The 19,734-nt window shown below is 43.7% G+C and overlaps 4 protein-coding genes across 4 annotated transcripts; 2 read left to right on the forward strand and 2 right to left on the reverse strand.

Annotated features, from left to right (window-relative positions):
* The first annotated feature begins 23 nt into the window (after window positions 1–23).
* LOC142994048 (uncharacterized protein C1orf21) lies at window positions 24–4,709 on the forward strand. Its single transcript, XM_076144711.1, has 6 exons — window positions 24–379; window positions 2,358–2,499; window positions 2,974–3,074; window positions 3,268–3,338; window positions 3,451–3,514; window positions 3,761–4,709. The coding sequence occupies exons 2-6, from the start codon at window positions 2,409–2,411 to the stop codon at window positions 3,797–3,799; spliced, it is 366 nt and encodes a 121-aa protein (XP_076000826.1). The 5' UTR covers window positions 24–379; window positions 2,358–2,408; the 3' UTR covers window positions 3,800–4,709.
* Window positions 4,710–4,807: 98 nt separating this feature from the next.
* tsen15 (TSEN15 tRNA splicing endonuclease subunit) lies at window positions 4,808–6,878 on the reverse strand. Its single transcript, XM_076144710.1, has 4 exons — window positions 6,692–6,878; window positions 6,041–6,122; window positions 5,637–5,772; window positions 4,808–5,541 (listed from the first exon to the last, which is right to left on the reverse strand). The coding sequence occupies exons 1-4, from the start codon at window positions 6,758–6,760 to the stop codon at window positions 5,370–5,372; spliced, it is 459 nt and encodes a 152-aa protein (XP_076000825.1). The 5' UTR covers window positions 6,761–6,878; the 3' UTR covers window positions 4,808–5,369.
* A 353-nt stretch (window positions 6,879–7,231) lies between these two features.
* Window positions 7,232–11,488, forward strand: LOC142994044 (procollagen galactosyltransferase 2-like). The gene is made up of 12 exons (XM_076144706.1): window positions 7,232–7,721; window positions 8,122–8,232; window positions 8,312–8,429; window positions 8,646–8,780; window positions 8,866–9,070; window positions 9,169–9,288; window positions 9,622–9,695; window positions 9,776–9,882; window positions 10,113–10,245; window positions 10,342–10,469; window positions 10,580–10,786; window positions 10,915–11,488. The coding sequence occupies exons 1-12, from the start codon at window positions 7,483–7,485 to the stop codon at window positions 11,201–11,203; spliced, it is 1,866 nt and encodes a 621-aa protein (XP_076000821.1). The 5' UTR covers window positions 7,232–7,482; the 3' UTR covers window positions 11,204–11,488.
* A 1,115-nt stretch (window positions 11,489–12,603) lies between these two features.
* LOC142994326 (Krueppel-like factor 13) lies at window positions 12,604–19,071 on the reverse strand. The gene is made up of 2 exons (XM_076145105.1): window positions 18,249–19,071; window positions 12,604–15,945 (listed from the first exon to the last, which is right to left on the reverse strand). Exons 1-2 carry the CDS (start codon window positions 18,748–18,750, stop codon window positions 15,695–15,697), a joined length of 753 nt encoding a protein of 250 aa, XP_076001220.1. The 5' UTR covers window positions 18,751–19,071; the 3' UTR covers window positions 12,604–15,694.
* Window positions 19,072–19,734: the final 663 nt, after the last annotated feature.

Consider the following 19,734-nt stretch of genomic DNA (forward strand, 5'->3'; position numbering starts at 1 on the left):
CGACTGGAAACGGCCCGGAACGCAACTTGCATACATCCACCGTCGCATAAAGGGCTCAGTAGGATTTTGCTGAAATCTGCGGGTAGATATAAGAAGCGATTCTGTCTTTAATCTTCGTGCTATTTTAATAATTCAATTACGTATCGATTATTCGTAACTTAACGCGATCCGGGAGGCGATGCGAACGCTTTCTTCACTTTAAGCAGAATATGAGGCCATGAAGCGGAGACGTTGTGAGCAGACAGCTGGCAGACGGACTGACTGCAATCTCACTGCTGATGTCTGAGCTCAGAGCTGCAGATGCGGTCTGGTCTCTACCCGAAGCCCCTCTGATCTAAAACGGCAAGAAGGAGCACCGAGCCATGCACCAACTACAGCGGTAATGCACTATTTGAGTTTTAGTAATCTGTTGTTTGTGTGCTTCCATCTGGGTGATCAACATTACCGTGCAATGACCGCATCTCTGTTGTTATTGTATTAGTAATGTATCCCGACCGATCACTTCACGCACTCCTTCCGTGCTACACAATGAGACGATTATCGATTGCGTTTCTTGTAAAAACCTATTAATCTCTCATTTTTATATCTTGAAATTCGCGTAATTATGAACATTTTATGGAGAATCAGTGTCAGAGTAGCGCCGTGGGGATGTTGGGATGTGTCAAAAGCAGCTGACAGTGCAGCTGTGCGCCTCAGCTCGGCCAGGATGAGGACCCGGCACATCACGTTAAACACTTAGTATGTGTCAAGTGCTTTCGGACTGTAACATATTGTTATTTAAGCTCTACGTCCCCGATCCAACGCCGGGGGGGATGTGGGGCACAATTTAATGCCCTGTGCGCCAGAGAAAAGCCCCCATTCAGTGATCCACGGAGCCTTGGCACAGTGGCACAGTGGCGGGCTGAAAGGCCTCTTTGTTGCGGTGCAGCTGGTACCGCCGTGATTCCCACAGACAGCAGCGTGTGCGTGATTCATAACCTGCCTAACCCTTAGATTGAGCCTTCCTTTAAAATGATAAACCAGAGTTGCCCCGTGTGTGTTTTAATTCCAGGGCGGGGCCTTCATGACTAATTAATTATATCAATCAATATCTTCCTAAGTGGATTCCAGGAATGCTTCACAGGCTCCAGGACCCCACATGAGGATTCCTTTAGTCCCAGAAAGGTGATATTCAGGGGTGTGTAATTAGGGTTTACTGTCTCTGGTCTTTAGGAGGGACAAGCAAGGCAGCGCTCAAAATCATAAATCACCCTTTGAAGTCTGAAGTCATTTGTGCAATTTTCATTTAATTTGGCCTTTATTTCCCACAACAAGGCTGCCTTATAATGAGTCCTTTATTATATAACATAATAACATGTATATAATAGTGTGAGTGTAGAGGAATGGACCAAATGACTATCAATTCTGATAGAAGTGTCTAGAATGAAGCACTATCTCTCCTCATTCTCATGCAGCAACCTGTCTGATTCTGTGACGTTTGTAGATTCTGACATTTGTTTTGAAACAAGACTGAAACAAGTTTGTGTGCATTTGGAAACAGGTTGACATGATGCCTCAAGCCTCCTCCTGTATAAGGCCCCGACCTACAAATACTGAGCAGGATCAATATTTGGATCTGAGTCAAACTGAACAAACACAGCAGACAGTAAAAATGTAGATTTTTTAGATCTCAACAACAAACCAAATATCACTCATAAGCAGATGCAGCTCAATAAATTATATGGTGGAAAAGTTCATTTATTTCAGTTATTCAATTCAAAAAGTGAAACTCTCATATATTATAGATTCATTACACACAAGTGAAATATTTCAAGTCTCTTATTTGTTTTGATTTTGTTTTAAATAAGGCTTACAGCTCATGAAACCCCCAGTCAGTATCTCAGGAAATTAAAACAAGAATATTCTGGAAAAGGTTCAATATTGTCACAGTGTCACAGTCTAATCAGCTCATTAACTCAAATCACCTGCCAAGGTTTCCTGAGCCTTTAAATTGTCTCTCAGTGACACAATCATGGGAAAGACGACCATATTCTAATTTAACGAGCTGCACCTGTATACGCCTAAATAACATATAGATCTGTTTGTGACATCATTTTGTTAATACAAACAATATATAATCAATAGCCGTCCCCTCAGAGGTTTGTAATCTAAAGCTTCTGTGTTTGTTTATTTGTTTGGAGTAAGAAAATATGCTTAGGAACTGGTAGAAGGCAAACACACTCTTCTGTCCCGTCTCTTCCCTCTGTCCTCTGTGTCTCTTCCATCTGTTCTCCGTGTCTCTTCCCTTTGTCCTCTTTGTCTCTTCCCTCTGTCCTCCGTGTCTCCTCTCCTCATCCCCGTGTCTCTTCTCCCCCCAGCCCAGCCTGTAATGCTCGGGGGTGAGGAGGAGGTCGGCTGAGGAGGAGGAGATGGGCTGCACCTCTGCCAAGCAGGTGTCTGCTGTGCCCAACGGTGAGGAGGGCCAGAGTAAGAACCACAGCAACGGGGACCTCCGATCTGGTAAGTGTGACATGTCTCCCACGTGTTTAGATGCTTCATCACTGTGTCCAAACAAATGTGAGCTACAGGTGCATATGATGCTGCTTTACAAATGAGCTGTAACAAGCGGCGAGCTGTAATAATCACACTTTGCGAGGCGAGTGCATGTCGGTGTCAGCTCAGTGTGTCATTCACATACGGGAGGGAGGGAGAGGCAGAGGAGGAGGAGGAGGAGGAGGCCGCGCTCTTGTGAGAGGAAAAAGAGCAGAAACGGGCTGACAGCTCATGTGTTGTTGCCCGCTCGCCAGCTATTGTCGAGAGAGGATTTAGTTTGAGAGCGTGATAGCCGGAGCAGATAATTGCTCAGCAGTGAGAACCATTAACCCAGCAGCTCAGACCGTGCACGGCTGTCACCGGGGCTCTGATGGGGAGTTATTAACAACGGGGGACACACTTCTCTCCCTGCCTCTCTGTCTCTCTGTCTCTCTGTCACAGATGAGTACAAGATGAAAGCAGTGGAGAAAGTCAAGTACATCAGCGGAGAAGAAGATGGAGGAGGAGGAGGAGGAGTAGGAGGGGACAACCAGGACAGCACAGTGCGTGACTTTATTATCCTTCCTGTCTCATCTACTGTACATCTGTATACAGGACATAATGGTGTCATGTTCCTGTCCAGAGATACTTTTATTTATCTGATTATATGCGGTTGGATTGCATTTTTAGGCACCTTGATGCAGATATTTGAATGTTACTCTAGTTTGACATCAGTTGCTTTGTCTGTTCCTGCAGGAGAAATGTGCCCTGCTTGGGAAAAGTGAAAACATGGATGAAACAGGATCCAATGGGAATGGAAAGATACTGTAAGTTTGTTGTGTTTTTGTCTTGAGTATCTTTGTTGATGTCCTGTTTAAAAAAATCATCATGGATCAGTGACTTAAAGAGATGAAAGAATGCTGCTCCTTCTCCTTGCAGAAGCATCCACTCCTCAGAGAGCCAGCAGGAATTCTTCAGGATGCTGGATGAGAAAATCGAAAAGGTAAAGGAAGGAGCGCCGGAATGTCTTAAATGCGTCATGTTTGGGAATCTTTGGAATCGCATTATTACTTAGAATTTGGTCTAAGCTTCATCAGAATGACTAATAATCGACAGAATGTGTTCAGCTGTACTCAATACTTTTATTGACCATACTCTATCATTGGTTCTCCATGTTGGGAATGGGAAAGACTGATTATAGACATCATAAACATCTGTATGTCTCCAGTAACATCTGTTTTCTCCACAGGGACGGGACTATTGCTCAGAGGAGGACGACCTGACATAGCACTGAGGACGTCTCAGTCTCAGTGTGAGAGGACGAGTCATGGATGGACCGTACCATGTGATGCAGCATTGCCCAGGGGGGGAAAATCTGTTGTTTGTCGGTTGTCGGTTGTTTTGAATAACCAAACAGGACTGGATTATTATTGACCTCTGAACCTGTTTTTGCTCTTTTCCGATCACTACTCAGTTCCTCCTCATCAGATGTTTGCGTTTCTCCTCGGAGAGCACAAACTTTGACCTTTACCTCCGTCGGTGAGTGGACTGAAGTCTGAGCTCATCCTCTACCTGAGCAGAAGAACACTCGTGATGAACTGAGGCCACGGCGGCGTAAGAGGAGGACAGATCTTTTTCGGTCATTTAAGGAACTTTTTCGATGTAGATGGCTGTCATGGCGACTACCTGTAGGCATCTCACACACCCGGGGACGATGCAGATGTGAACGGGCGACCTGGTCCTCCTCTTATGGACACTGAAGAGCGGCCATCACGACGTCCATCTGCATCACTCCGACGATTTCATCCATAAATGCATAGAAACTTCCTGCATTCCAGCCACATTTTGGACAGTATTGACCTCTTTTCTACCGTATATTGGCCAGGTTTGTCCGTCCTCGTCTGTTTTATGTTATGATTAGAGTTCTGATAGAGTATTTCTGTTGAATAAGGCTCAGGGTTGTATTCACTGTCACATGTAGTCACGACCTTCTTCTCATTAAGACACTGTCGCATCATTAAACACACACCCTCGCTCTCTCTCTCGCACTTCAGTATTCATTGGTGGTGTATTACTCGACAGGGTGCAAAGTCATATTAATCTGATTCTGTGTTTGTCTCAGTGTGATACGTCATCGTCTTTGGGTTTCATGTTATATTTTTGTTTTTCTAGAAAAATAAAGTGTTTTCAGGAAGTTATTCGGACAATTTGTTGTTTTAAATCAGACAATGAAATCAGATATTTGTTCACATCAGATTTGCATATGGGGCCTAAGCTCTGATTCATATCCAAATTTGAGTGTGTGTGTGTTTTGTCGTGTTTACAGTGAAGAGCGCCAGTGGAGCGATGAGGACATTTTAAATTAGTTAGATATATAATCCATCCAACTTAAGCTGGAGGGGAACAATTACAACCTAAGCAGTTTTCCAATAAACTGCATGAGAAATGACCGAGCCGGGTTCCATTTTCATTATCTGACTGTCGCAAGAGTTACATTTTTTATTGATGACGCCCAGCAGCTCGAGCATTTTGTTAAATGTGCTCATGCGTGTCCCTTTAGTGCGGAACTGTGTCAGACACAGGTCACATACCAACACCAATGTGACTCTCCTAGACAAAAACAATCAGATCTGACTTGAATAACAAATACAAATCAGAATAGAACATAAAGGTGTGTAGGTTGAATGTCACTATAGTTGTTATTTTGTCATCTTTTGCTCCAACACTGCTGATCGGGCAAACACAGGCTGGGCCTCGTCGCCACACACAGTCTCTGCAGTAGAATGAGCTCACTGGTGCATCCATCTTCACGGCGTGTCAGCGGCTCCCACTGAGATTTCACCTGCAAGCCAAGTCGCTCAGCGCTGTTGCCGTCTCTTACGATGCTGCCGACGTCCCGTATCCTGGAAGGGGCCCGCCGGGGGCTCGGGTGTCACCAGGCCATCAGTCATCCTCTGGTAGACCAGGGTGGAGTCGGATGCGGCAGCGCACAGCAGCACAGGAGAGCCCCGGTCCAGTACGTGACGAATGCTGCACACGCAGAAGAGGAGAACAGCTGTTAATCTGTTCTGCCAAACCTGTCGTGGTAAAATGGTGTTTCAGGACCTTAACCAGCGTCTCCTCACCTTCTGTGGCTCAGCGAGCGGTGAGAAGGCAGCGGAAGAATTGTCTGCATGGCTGCTCCTTCTTTCTCCATCCCTTCCAGCACCACCAGCTGCAGCTCAGGACATTTAAGGGCCGACACGTCTGTCCACTGACGCACTGAGGAGAGGACACAGTGTGTAAATGTCCACTTTGGCAGCATATGTGTAGTAGGAGTATTGTTTTGGGTCCTTCAAAAGATGCAGTACTGTAGCATTTCATCATATTCTATACTGTTTCCACTGCTTCCAATCAGTTTCAGTTTCTGTGCCTGTTTCTATATCATCACTTGTCTACTGTATTGATAATTAAGCCTGTATCTCTGTATGACATAGGAAATGTTCTCTGATTGGCTCCTTAAACTCAACAGACCTCTTGTCACACTCACCCTCAGTCAGATCCATGTACGCCAGGAAAGCTGCGTGCACCTGAGCGCCGTCCTGTACCTCCAGATTGGTCATGTGCTGATACTAAAACAAGGACAAGGTTGGTTACAAAGTCTCAGTCCTGCTCCTCCCCAACTCTCCCTTAAATGACTGATCTTTGTTTCTTCATCATATCTTTGTATGCCATTATACATCCTTGGACTTTTGTTGTCTATTGTTGATGGGTTTTTTGAAATTTGTATTACTTATGATGAGGTTGTTCAATAAAGGTTTGTTAAAAATAGACCAACCATTTCAGAGTAAAATCCCTTTTCCCAATTCCCAATTTAGGAAACGGTGCTTCCTATGTTAACAATTTAAATATTAATTACACAGATAGTACATATAAAAGTAATCACTGCATGATACGCACAAATAAAATATTTGAATAAACCCCCACGAAAAGGTCTTTATTCTGAAGGGCCAACTCTGCAGAAGCGGCGCTAACGCTAAAGCTAGCAGTAACACAGACCCTCATTCAACAACACATTTGGAAATACAATAATCATATTTTTGTGTCATGTGTCAATAGTATTCGCCTCCTAATTCAAAGCTGCAATCAGTCATGACGACATTTGAAATCCCGTGTGGCTGAACACATGTAACTCACTCACCATCGGGTGAACTAACATCCAGTTCGAAGGTGAAATTTTCTCTCTTCCTCTGTCTGGAGATTGCGACATTTTATTCAGATAAGTAAAAGCTAAATGTAATCAGTTAAATGTCAGGACATTGTCGCAACATGTGTGATTGTTTTCACTTCAGCAGCGTTGAGTTTGCCGGCGTGTTACACTATAAACAGTCCGGGTAGAAAATGTTACCAAGACAGTGATGTGACTACAGTCCCAATTTAGATGAGAATGTGGTTGTTATTATTATGTGATAAACATTATTTTAGTCTTCTCGACACATTTGAGTTATAAATATGTCTATGAATTCTAAACAATATAGATTTACACATTTATGTATGATGTAATCAATAAAGAACTATATCAAAATAAAACAAATAATCACTAATAATGGTTTAATGAGTCTGGCAGAACTGTTTTAGAGACTGGAAAGAGCATGAAAGACTCAAATAATACTCACAGGAAAATAGATTTCAGTCGTTAGCGCTACCATAAATTTCACATTAAATTAAACATTCTGATTCATGCAGAAAACAGATACTGTATCTACACACTCTCTCCTCCTTGCCCCCTGTTTCCATCCCTCCCTCTCACTCCTGCCTCCCTCTGCCCATTGCCCCCCCCCCTCTTTCTCTCTCTCTCTCTCTCTCTCTCTCTCTCTCTCTCTCTCTCTCTCTCTCTCTCTCTTTCTCTCTCCCTCTCTCATTCTCTCCCTCTGTCTCTGCCAGTTGCTCTGCTGTGAGGCTACAGAGAAACAAAGGTGTCCTGTTGGAAATATGCCGTTTGGATCGATTGCACTCAGATTGTTGTTTGGGATTTTGGCAGGTGATCTCTTCCTGCTCACCTTCGCAGAGGAACTGCCCGTTGATCCGCACCCAGGAGCCCAGCAGGAATCCTCCCAGCTCAAACCCACAGTCCTGATCACCATCCTGGCACGCAATGTAGAGCACAGCCTCCCTTTCTTTTTGGGATGCATTGACAGACTGGAATATCCAAAGGATCGGATTTCTATTTGGTAAAGTTAATCTATCTAACTCAAAATGTGTCAGAAATACAATGAGATCCGTCTAAATAATAATTTTTAAATTATTTTAAGACTATTGCATTTATTTGATTTTCATTTCTGTAAATGAAATCTATAAATAAAAGTATTAAAAATCAATTAAAGTGCACATTATACTATATTCTACTATATTCTTTTTACTTTTGCTTTTAGGGCACTTAGTAAAGTGATTCTTGTCATTCTTGTCCTTGTGCATCACTCTTTATCAGCAAAGACATGACCTGAGCTCAACCTCTTCTCATTCAAGTGAGAAATCTACACACAGCATCTGAAAATGAGAGCCAGGGGAAAGGAAGAAAGAAAGAAAGAAGCTTGGTGAAGGGCAGCTCATTAATTCTCCGTCTGATTTCAGGGCAGCGTCTGACCACAATGTGGACAACAGCACAGCTTTGCTTCAGGAGTGGATTAAAGGGGTGCAGCACCTGTATCACTCTGTGGAGTGGAGACCCACGGAGCAACCAAGGTGAACCACCGACAGGAAATAAGAATCTTCTCACACTTATGCATTGTTTCACCCATCTAAAGGTTATTTTCTCCTTCAGCTCCTATGCAGATGAGGAAGGTCCCAAACACTGGCCCAACACCCGGTTCACCCATGTGATGAAGCTAAAGCAGGCAGCGCTCAGGGCTGCACGGCAACTTTGGGCTGACTACATATTGGTGAGACACGTATCCTTCTGTAACATGTCAGATGTTTACATCAGCAGGTAACACGGATCCTGCTTACACACTTGGCTAAACAAAGCAAACAAAGGACAAGACTAGTGAGACAGTACTGAATTTGTGTTTCACAGTCCAAACCAACAAGAATTACAGAAATGTTTTCCCCCTTTAAAGGAAAGAGTCTGACGTTTATATCACATCTTTGTCTCCCAGTTTGTGGACAGTGACAACTTGCTGACAAACCGCCGGGTCCTAAGTGAGATGATTGCAGAGAACCTGACACTCGTGGCTCCCATGTTGGAATCAAGAAGCCTTTATTCAAACTTTTGGTGCGGTATGACTAATCAGGTACATCTACAGATTTATAGAAACACAACACATCACCTGCTGTGCGACACGTCTGGGCGATGTAATGCTGTAAGTGTCATACCAGGGTTACTACAGACGAACTCCAGAGTATATCCCCATCCGGAAATGGAATCGTCCGGGCTGCTCCCCCGTCCCCATGGTGCACTCTGCATACCTGCTGGACCTGAGGCGCAGCACCAGTCGCGCTCTGGCCTTTCACCCTCCCCACCCCGACTACCCTTACCTTCTAGATGACATCATGGGCTTGGCCTTCTCTGCACAGCAAGCAGGTCGCATTAGAAGCATATATTAATCATGCTCGTGTCTGTGTTCTGCAGAGAGGTTGGCCTTTAAGTGTCTCCACCTGATTGGTTTACTCGCTCTGCAGGGGTTCAGATGTATGTGTGCAACAAGGACCATTATGGGTTTCTGCCAGTGCCTCTCAAACAGGATCAGACCCTGGAGGAAGAGCAGGAAAGCTTCAGCCATACCCTGACAGAGGCACTGAGTGAGCACATACACTCAAACAAATGCATATTAATGTACAGCTGAATGAATCGGGATCATCTAATGCCCCCCTTCCCCCCTTATTCCCTTCCCCTGCTCTATGTGAGCACAGTTGCTCCTTTTTACCCTCATGCTCCTGACAAATTTCTCACTCCTGTGTTAAAGCTCTGCCGCCTCTCTTTCTACCCGCTTTCCTGCTTATTTCAAAGTTCCCACTCAAGTTAGATGTTGAACTAATCTATGAAATTCTCTCAGAATCAAAGAACAGCCAGGCAACTTGTCAATATATGATATTTAATCTCACAAAATGTGAATGTGTGACATTTCTCTCCAGTTGAGTTCACCATGGAACCTTCTCAATATGTAGAGATGAGGCCTAAAGAATTGGGAAAGATTGGATTCGACGAGGTACATTTGCAATAACAGAACGATTATTAATACGTCTAGATGTGCCGTTCACGTGAATTAGATTCGATTTGTCACTCTAGATCTTCCTGATCAATCTGAAGCGCCGCTCAGACCGGAGGGAGAGGATGATGAGCTCGTTGGCTGCGCTCGGCATTGACGTCACACTCACAGAGGCGGTGGATGGCAAGTATGACATATGAGCTCTCATTAAGCTAATTCTATACTAGAATCACAAGTTTCACATTAGGGTTCTCAGGCTGTGTTGTATGTGGCATTGGTGGTACATGAACATGATTTTTACAACAACCTTGAACAATTGTTTTGTATTTAACAAAGTCATGGAGATGCTGAGAAAGTGAACATTAGTTTATAGTTGATGAAGATGATGAGTCAAGTATTTCTTTGCGTCGTTCTCAGGGCCTTGAACTCGTCTCAGCTGCAGGCCATGGGTATCGACATGCTGCCCGGGTACAAAGACCCATATTCCCGCCGTGTGCTGACCAGAGGGGAGATCGGCTGCTTCCTCAGCCACTACAACATCTGGAAACAGGTTCAGTCTCATTCTGTACATAAACATCAAAGTTAGCTCATCTCTTTCTGCTTGTTGTCCACTTGATGAAGCAGGCAGTGGTGTGTCGCCCCCTAGGTGGTGGAGAAGGAACTGCAGCAGGTGCTCTTGTTGGAGGATGACGTGAGGTTTGAGCCCAGGTTTTGCAGCAGGCTAGAGGCCATCATGGAGAACATGCAGAGTGAAGGACTGGACTGGGACCTGATGTGAGCGGATCTCTAAAGTCTTCCTCGCAACCTTCACCTAAAAAGTGATCACTCTCTATAACCACACTGGACTCTGTTTGCTCTCACTCTTGACACTGTCTCCCTTGAAGTTACGTTGGTCGTAAGCGGCTTCAGGTGAAGGAACCAGAGCACTGGGTGAAGGGTGTGAAGAACCTTGTGCACCCAGATTACTCCTACTGGACTTTGGGTTACGTTCTGTCCCTGCAGGGGGCGAAGAAGCTGCTCCAGGCCCAGCCGCTGAGAAAGATGCTGCCCGTCGACGAGTTCCTACCTATCATGTTCAATAAGCACCCCAAGTGAGTCTCTGTAGCAAATGTTTGAGCACTGTATAATAGACGTTTTGGCAAATTTGTAACCTTAACCACATCGATAACAAAGCGTTTGATCAAGTAAGGCAGCATTGTTCTCTGTCTCTTCCATTCAGAGAGGAGTACATGAAGTATTTTGAGCAGAGAGACCTGAGAGCATATTCAGTGGAGCCTCTGTTGCTCTTCCCCACGCATTACACCGGCGAGCCCGGCTACGTCAGCGACACCGAGACCTCGACCATCTGGGACGACGAGGCCGTGATGACAGACTGGGACAGGGGCGGCGCCAAGCAAAAGCTCGCACGGGAAGGTGAGGGAGCAGACGTACGACCCCTGACTCCCCGCTCTGCTCACAGCGACGTGCCCCCCATCATCTCAACCAGCGGGAACAGAGAAGAACTCTGATGAGGTGCCGGTGTCAGAACGCTTCAAAGTCAGAGATCCATCATTGGTACACAACCTTGGTGTGAGGCATTTCTCCATTCATCTGAAAGGCTTCTCCAGTTTGCACTTGTGTGGAGGAACATGCACACTTATCTCCAGCCACATCCTTCTGTTCAGATCAGATCCAAACCTCTGTGGAACCTGCTGTCACCAATTCCCCACATTATCTTGAAGAGATAATTGGAGAGGCCTCTCAGATTGATTAGTATACAGTGTATACTATGTACTCAACATTGGAGTGTACTATTCCTGCTATTATTTAATAAATGAACATACCACACAACATTTTGTGCTCACAGGAAATTACATCAGCCGTGTGTTGAAAGTTTGGGAAAGTGATGGTTCCTCTATTTTCTTTTTGTTGTGGGATAATTCAAGCAGGCAGTTATATGTGAACACATTACAAACTCCTAACCCAAGTCACAATTAATGTGTTTGCGTGGAAATGACAGCAAAAGAGCTCCTCACACTTTCCATCCATTCGGCCCACATTTTGACTCGTCACAGCAGGGAAAAATCACAGGTGCAACTAATAACATTAATGCTGTTTCCATTACTGTTTGGTACATTTACACGCATGAGTTATACTGTTTACAAGCTGCATACATGAAGGAATGGGACTCAGAATATGCAGGTGCAGCTCAATAAATTAGAATATCGTGGAAGTTAATTTATTTCAGTAATTCAAATTCAAAAAGTGACTCATATTTTATAGATTCCTTACACACAAAGTGAAATATTTAAAACATTTATGTGTTTTTATTTTGATGATTATTGCTTACAACGCAGGAAAAAGTTAAATATTGTCGACTCACTGTGTCACACTCTAATCAGCTAATTAACTCAAATCACCTGCTGAGGTTTCCGGAGCCTTTAATTTGTCCCTCAGTCTAGTTCAGTAGGAGACACAATCATGGGACAGACTACCATATTTTAATGTATGTATGTATGTATTTTACATGTTATGTCCACAACATCTGAATGAATGAATGAATATATCTGAATCAATATATTGGTTAAATTGGAGGATAATTGTTACCATGTGCATGAGTGAGGCAGCTGTGACAATTTGCAACTAACTGGAATGCAGCCCTTAAAGTTATTAGTTACACCTGTGCTTTTTGATTTTGCCTTTAATAAGTCAGAATATTCACTAGGCTATGAACACAAAGAGAAAAGAGATACATCCTTTAACATTAAGAAGGTATTTAACTTAAGAAGTAGGTGGGATGTGTAAAGAGAAATATTAAAGTGTATTAGGTGAATACAACGCAACTTTAAATTCTCTAAAAAGGAAAAAAACAGACAAGACAAAGTCCACAATCAACATATGGATTTTATTTTTTTTTTTAAAAGCACTGGTATTTTCTTGTCAAGCAAACAATGGAACCATTTCATATTAGTTCTTTGTTCCATCTCACAAAATGAGTTATGAAAAGAATAATTAACCCACACAAATGATACCTTTTGTAATAAATTAATCAGCAATAACAAAAAGAAATTAAACATGCTTGTACTTCGAAGCTGCATGGGAAGTATTGAGATTCCGATGCTCCAAAAAATTTAAGACACCTGAGAATATAAATATCAAAACAGCTTGTTGCAGCACGTATTAATTTAGTTCCACAGTTCCTCCCATTGACCTCAACTAAAGCTTTGATAAGAGGATTTTAAAAATTACATTAATGTAAAAATTAGGCGTCGATTTTAAAAAAACAGCCTTTTTCTGTACAATGTGCATATCTGAATTAGTGTGGTGACAGAGAGAGAATGATCGTTTGCTTCTCAGCGAGGCAGTGCAGCAAAATTAAAACTCCTAACTGGATGATGCTTGCCCGTCATCAAACCACAGCTTGTGATATGAACAACAGTTTTGGACTGAGCTCTTTGAATCTTTACATTAAAGTGAAGAACATTTACCCGCCTTTCCCTTGGTAACGAACACCTGCTGGCTTTTCTTTTTTTTTTTAATTCACTGAGACCATTACGGACCAGGCAAGTCTTCATGCAGACAGGGAACGGAATCTGATACCCTGCAAGGTAGCAAGTGGGTGCATACAGAGACGAGGATTAAAGGTATATAAGACATCTAGATACAGCTGGAAATCCAAGGCTCAATGGCTTATAGGAATAATCGGAGAGACATGTTGGATGGATCTTGTAGAGACGCAGCAGAAATCTGTGAGGTATGTTGTTTTGTGATATTATAGCTTTGAAATCCAGAGAAAAACCATCCGTGTGAAAAAAGGCTTCCATCTGTGAGGCGATGGAAGGGAATATTGGAATTTAACAGAGTGTGTGTGTGTGTCTCTTTGCTGTTATATTGTATCCACGTGTTCCAGGTTACTGCCAGCAGCAACCAAAAAAACGCAACAGATCAAAATTCTGGAGGAGGAACGTGAACAAAGCACTGAGATCACTTCATGAGCACGCGTCCTTATTAAAGGAACAGGCTGGCGGTTAAATGAGTTTGTGTGTGTGTGGTCTGACGTACAAATGAGGAAGACGTCTGGAGTCATTCCCATCCCTGGTAGCGCGGAGGAAACAAAAAAAAAAATCGACAGATGTGAGAAACACCAAATGAAGCGTACGATCTAAATAATAATTAAAAAAAACAAATTCCACAATATTAGATGGCCTGAGTGCCTAAGCAAATACAAAAGCAGAAGCAATCCAAATAAAACATAACACCTACCCAACTCTTATCACACTTCCTAAAGCACTGGGACAAAGGCAGTTTTATAAACTATTGGTTATTAACACATTGAGTTCCACAGTGCTTGCTTGTAGAAGCATAGTAACAGTGCAAGCCATCACACTCTTTAACCAAACAGGGTTTTTAAACAACTGAAAGGAAAAGAAAGTGCCATATTGCATATGAGTTTTTATAATGAGCCCACAATGGAGCATATATATACCTATAGAATGATCTGACTGTAAACATGGTGCAAAGTAGTTATGACTTAGTTTTTAAGGCTTTCAGAGTTTCCTGAAGTGTTGTTCGCTGAGATAAAGGAATACGTCCATGAGCTGGACTAACAGTGTGGAAACAGTAAAAAAAACAATATTCAACCTCTCTACAAGCAGAGTTGGACACTGTCTGTATTTGAAAAGGTGTTTAAAGGACATTTGCTTGATTTGTTTTTAACGTACGTGTTTACATACTGCACGATGCGGTGCACTGAATTTATGACGCGTCGGGAGGCTTTGGTCTGCGTCGCTCTACTCGCCTTTACCTGAATTGACGAGTGTGAGCACTAGGGAGGGCAGATCAAAGCCAAGAACCATCCCTGGCCTTTTGCGGCGGGAAAAAAAAGCTTCCTCAAGAATGCCAGGCCTCAAACAAACAAAGGACGATCAGAATCATAGGATATGCACGACATCACGCAGCGGGACACATAGTTAAAAGCGAGCATGTTGGGGCCTTAAGAATGCTGTTTCTTTGAAGGTTGCAAGCTGAAAACACCTTGCGTTACAATTTTCCACAATTACTTTTTTTTATACCATCGCATACACACTTTGCCCAGTTCTGCTGCTAAACAAAAAATGTAAATAAAAAATAATAACACATACACACCAACACTCACAGGCGGTCCATCCTATCAAGCGTATACTGTTACCCCTAATATAAGGACTACAATTCATCACATGTATTACTTCTGTTGCTAGTAGCATTATCTTTTTCTACATAAAAAGCTTGAAGCTTATATACATTTGCATCAGTATTAAACATAATACTACTGTGTATTATGTGTCAGCATTTCATAGATGATAACTGAACTAAACTTAAGGATGGTGTGCAAACTGCGTCCAAACTGCTCTGCTGTCGTGAAGTTTGAGTCACTTTCTGGCAAAAAAATCAAGGTTTGCTCCGCAGTTCATTCAACTGGTTACACATACATGAAAATAATAGACAAAGTTCTTCGAGGATTATTGTGACAAATGCAATAAAAATGAAGGAATGTGCCACCACTAAAACTTCATTAGCAAAGCTAAAAAAGAAAAGCTAAAAAGCTTCTAGTCACTGCATTGCTACGTAAAATTACAATATTGTGCTAATCAAGGGAAGTAAAATGGTACTGAAGGAGCACAACTACAATCTACAAAATAACCACAAGAAAACAAAAAAAAAATAAAAGATTTGGCTGAAGATCGATGTGCAGATTTTTACAGAAAAAAGTGAGAATCCCTGCAATTTATGAGTGTTTCTGTTGTAGTCTGAGAAAAGTAGGTTATAGTGAGTGAGGTGGATAGTGGTCACATCTGTGTAAATGGAGATGAGGCTACTCCCCTCTAACATCCAGCTCTGTGTGTGTGTCTGTGTGTGTGTGTGTATGTGCACATTTTAGTACAGAACAGCAATGCTAAGTCCTAACCAGTGGATCTGATTGTAGCTGGTTAACGTTAAACCACAGTGACCGTCTATGCTGCTCCAGACTCCCCCAAAGCTTACTAATGGTGCACGGCTGGGCTGGAGGGGGAGGGTGAGGGCGTGCCCTTGTTGCGTGCCAGCATGTAGGGCTGGAAGTCGGGGTGGCGGCGGGCGTGCTTGATCAGGTGGTCGCTTCGCATGAAACGCTTGTCGCACAGTGGGCACAGGAAGCGCTTTTCCCCGGTGTGTGTGCGGGTGTGGCGGGCCAGCTCGTCGGAGCGGGCAAACTTCTTGTCACAGTCGGGCCAGGCGCAGGGGAACGGCCTCTCGCCTAGAGCAGAGGGAAGCAGAGAGACGTTTACAGTCTGGATTCATGTTACTGCGGTTACCATGACGCCGTTCAAATGATGAAACCTGTGTGAGAAAGGTGAAGTTGAGGTGAATACTGGAAATCTGCCTTCGCCCGGTGACACATCCGTTATTCTGACCGGAGCAAATCACCCTTCGGAGGCGTTGCCCATCACTTTCAATGAACACTGACTCCCCTTCCCCTGGAGAAAACTGCTGTGAGTAAACACAGGCCGAGGAAGATAGATGCCAACGCCTTCATTTTCTTAACCCCCGACCTCTGATCTTTGTTAATGGCTACTGTGAAAGCTGGCCTGGCAGGGACCTTCCACCTGACAGAGATAAAGGGAAGCTCGACTCTTCCTCCCCCCCGAATTAACGTTAGCAAATTCACCCCTAACCCCACCAGTCATGACATCACGACATGAATGATGTCATCAACCTGTGACATTTTTCATGATGTCATTATGGGGGGTGCTAGGCTTTGTTCCATTCATGATGTCATCAAAATCTGAACGTCCTACGGCAATGATGTCATGAACTATTCACGTCTCCCACTTCTAGAATTTGGTAACGCAAGTAAAACATAAAATAAAAACGTCTATGAAAAGCTGCCTTATTGTTAATATCACATACATAAAGATTCTGTAGTATTTGTGGGTTTCTAACATGAACAGCCCTCTTTAGGTCACACACCCCTTTTGGATTTGGATGGTTGATTATTTCTGTGTCTTTTGTAGTCATTGTCTTGTTGCATCTTTCATCTGCGGCTCTTGGAAAGCGTGTGATTACTAAATCACAGGGCTTTGATTCAATTCATTAAGGCCTGGCCTGGCATCCTCTGTCATGCAGGGCACCCCTGCATGACAGAGGAACTGCTTCATCCCGGCCATAAGAGTTTGTAAGGTAAAATACTATTCAGGCTATTAAATATTACAGATACACCTGTACTAACTGTTGATAGTTTAATGAAATTAAGGTTAAGGTAAGAGGAGCATGGTTGAAAAAATCTATTTCACACTGTATTTAATTTAGATAATTGTGTCAAAATACAATAAAAAGGTTGAATGTTGAAGTATGTCAAATAATAATTGCAACAATTATTAGAATAAATACCAATGATATTCTGGAAGTTGATCAGCCCTGTAAATGACTCAACAGAATGAATTATAACGTTTTAATGATTTTGAGTTTGACTACATTTTTTCATACCTAGATGCAACAAAACTAAAAGCCCACCGACAACAACAGAACAGGGGCCGATATGAGCAAAGACAAATACATGGGGGAGGATTTAGATAACCCAGATTAGTCTTCCTGACTACTACTAGCCTTAATCTCCAGCATGACACACACACACACACGCAGTCCCACCAGGAGAAGCAATATGGATGCTCGGGGCCATATTCAAGATCACAAAGCCGGCCACGTTGTTGTTGCAGGAGTCTGTGGGCGTTACCGCGAGTTTCTTTACGCTGTTTCCTGCCCTTAATCCGTGTGCGCCTGCTCAATGACCCGGAACGCACCTCATTCGCCCCTCATTTTACTAAATATCACGAGCACAGTTCAGCTCAGTGGAACAGTTTCAGTATCATTTTGACTTATATGGGTCTTCCAACAGAATCGAGCTTCTGACACGAGTTGTCAAACGCGGATGAGGTCAGATGCAACGTAGACTTCGGGGTCTACTCGTCCACGAACTGTGAAAAATAAGTATCCGACAACAACGAGGCAGCAAGGCACCCGTGATCCCTCTGTGAACCCACTTTTCTGTGAATAAAGTCGATTCCATTTCGGCGATAGACATCGATCGGTGGGCGCGACCCGGAGAAAAAGTCAAACCCCCCCGAAGCAACAAGCATTTGCCGCTACTAGCACCAGAACCGACTGCGCGTCCGAAAATAAACTCCCTCCTCAACGTTAAGGTTTCATCTTACGTTCATTTCATATGCAAATTCAGCTGAGGAAAACCTTCGTCACCGGTTTTAACGTCCAGCCCAGTTCTTTTGTTAGTTTACTTCTTTGTCAGAAGTCTGTAGGGAGTTTCTCTATTCTCCCTCTTTGTTTAGGCGAATTATGGCGCTACATCGGTGGTTAAGTTAAGACCACCAGTTCTAACGTACAACACAATAACTAACACGTTCGATTTCAGACACACTGATGACAATAAGGACGCGATTGGTGCCGAGTAAGCAGAAGTTAAAGACAAAGTTGGTGATAAGTGGAGATATCAAGGGTTTTTTGTAACCTGTGTAGAGTGATCAAGCTACTGTATCATCTCCTTACCTGTGTGTGTCCGGATGTGCGCTTTCAGGTGGGACGATTTCCCGTAAACTCTGTCGCATCCGTCGAACGTGCACTGGTGTCTCTTCACCGGGGACCGTGGGGGCCCTACGCCTCCTCCGCCCCCCCTCAGTTGTTGCTGCTGTCCGGGGACCGGGGTGGCGGAGGGGGTCATGGTAGGGGTGGTCGAGTCGGACAACGTGGTGTAACCGCTCTCCCCACCACACGAGGAGTTGCTGCTCTCAGAGTAGGCCGACATGGGGCGGAACTTGCCGTGCAGGTCGGTGAGGATACCAGCTACCGCCATCATGTTGGCCCCCTCCAGCCTCAGGGTCTCCCGCACTTCCCTGTCCTCGTTCGACCCGTCGGGCTCCCCGGGGAGAAGGCCCATCGGGGCCGGCTGGCTGACCGGGGCAACCGGGGTGGGTCTGTGCAGGACAGGACCGGTGGATATCGACACCAGGCACTCGGCAGCGAAATAATCAGACGGTGCAGCTAGCGACATTGTTAGCTGGTCAACTTTTGGCTGCTTTGTCGAATAAACAAACAAAAATCTTCCTTGTTTAAGTCGCGAGGTGGAGCTAATGTTAGTCTGAGCTCGACCTCGTTTTGATCAAACTCGACGAACCAACCCTTTCCAACTGAGCCTCGTTACCGCCATACAGTGTATCGGTACTTTGGAAAAATATCAACTAGACTAAGGAAAATTAACAAATAAGAACAATAAATCGTTAAAACTGTGCCGAATCCTCCAGCCCGATGTGCATGCCCCTCATCGTCTGACGGTTCATTGTGTCTGAGCCTTAGAGAAGCCGGTCAAACCTACGCCCCCCCGGTCCGGACTCCTGTTGCATTCAGGGCCTGACGGTTAAAATTGGTAAAAATCATCATCAAAAAGCATTTGGTGTAGAAAAACGTCATAATATGGTTCACATATTGTTTCTTTGGCGTATTTTATTATCCAAAGTAAAACAACAATTCCTCTTTTAACTGCACTTTCAATTTACCTTGAAAAACTGCAAACTGTGCTTTGTAAGTCAGGGCAGTTTATTACCAAAATCCCCCAATATATCTCTATATCTGTATATGAAACAAATAGTGTTACTTATTTTATGGTGAAGATTTTTATCGGAAAGCACACCTGATAAAAAAGAGACATTCGAGTTTGTACTGATATAAAGTTGTCATCCAACCTATTGCTTTCCACGACATTGTGAAACATGACAAGTCACTGATGTTGGGCATTGGCGTTCCAATTCATAATAAAGCTTCTGGTTGGGAATAAGGCCAAAGCTCTAGCTGTTCTTCCACACCAAACCGTTCTTTTTGCACCTTAAAGTATAATGCTGAAACTAGAAAGGGTCAGAGGCCTCTCTCAACTGCTGCCACAAGATGGAAGCACAATATCTCCTAAAATATCATTGTGTTCTGAAGATTTCCCAAACACGAAATACGTCCGGGTAATTATTATTTCTTTGCCAGTAAAGTA

Source organism: Genypterus blacodes, unplaced genomic scaffold (assembly GCF_046128005.1).
Source record: "Genypterus blacodes isolate CSIRO-AG114 ecotype Tasmania unplaced genomic scaffold, CSIRO-AGI_Gbla_v1 ptg000029l_1, whole genome shotgun sequence".
In the NCBI taxonomy this organism is placed as follows: domain Eukaryota; kingdom Metazoa; phylum Chordata; class Actinopteri; order Ophidiiformes; family Ophidiidae; genus Genypterus; species Genypterus blacodes.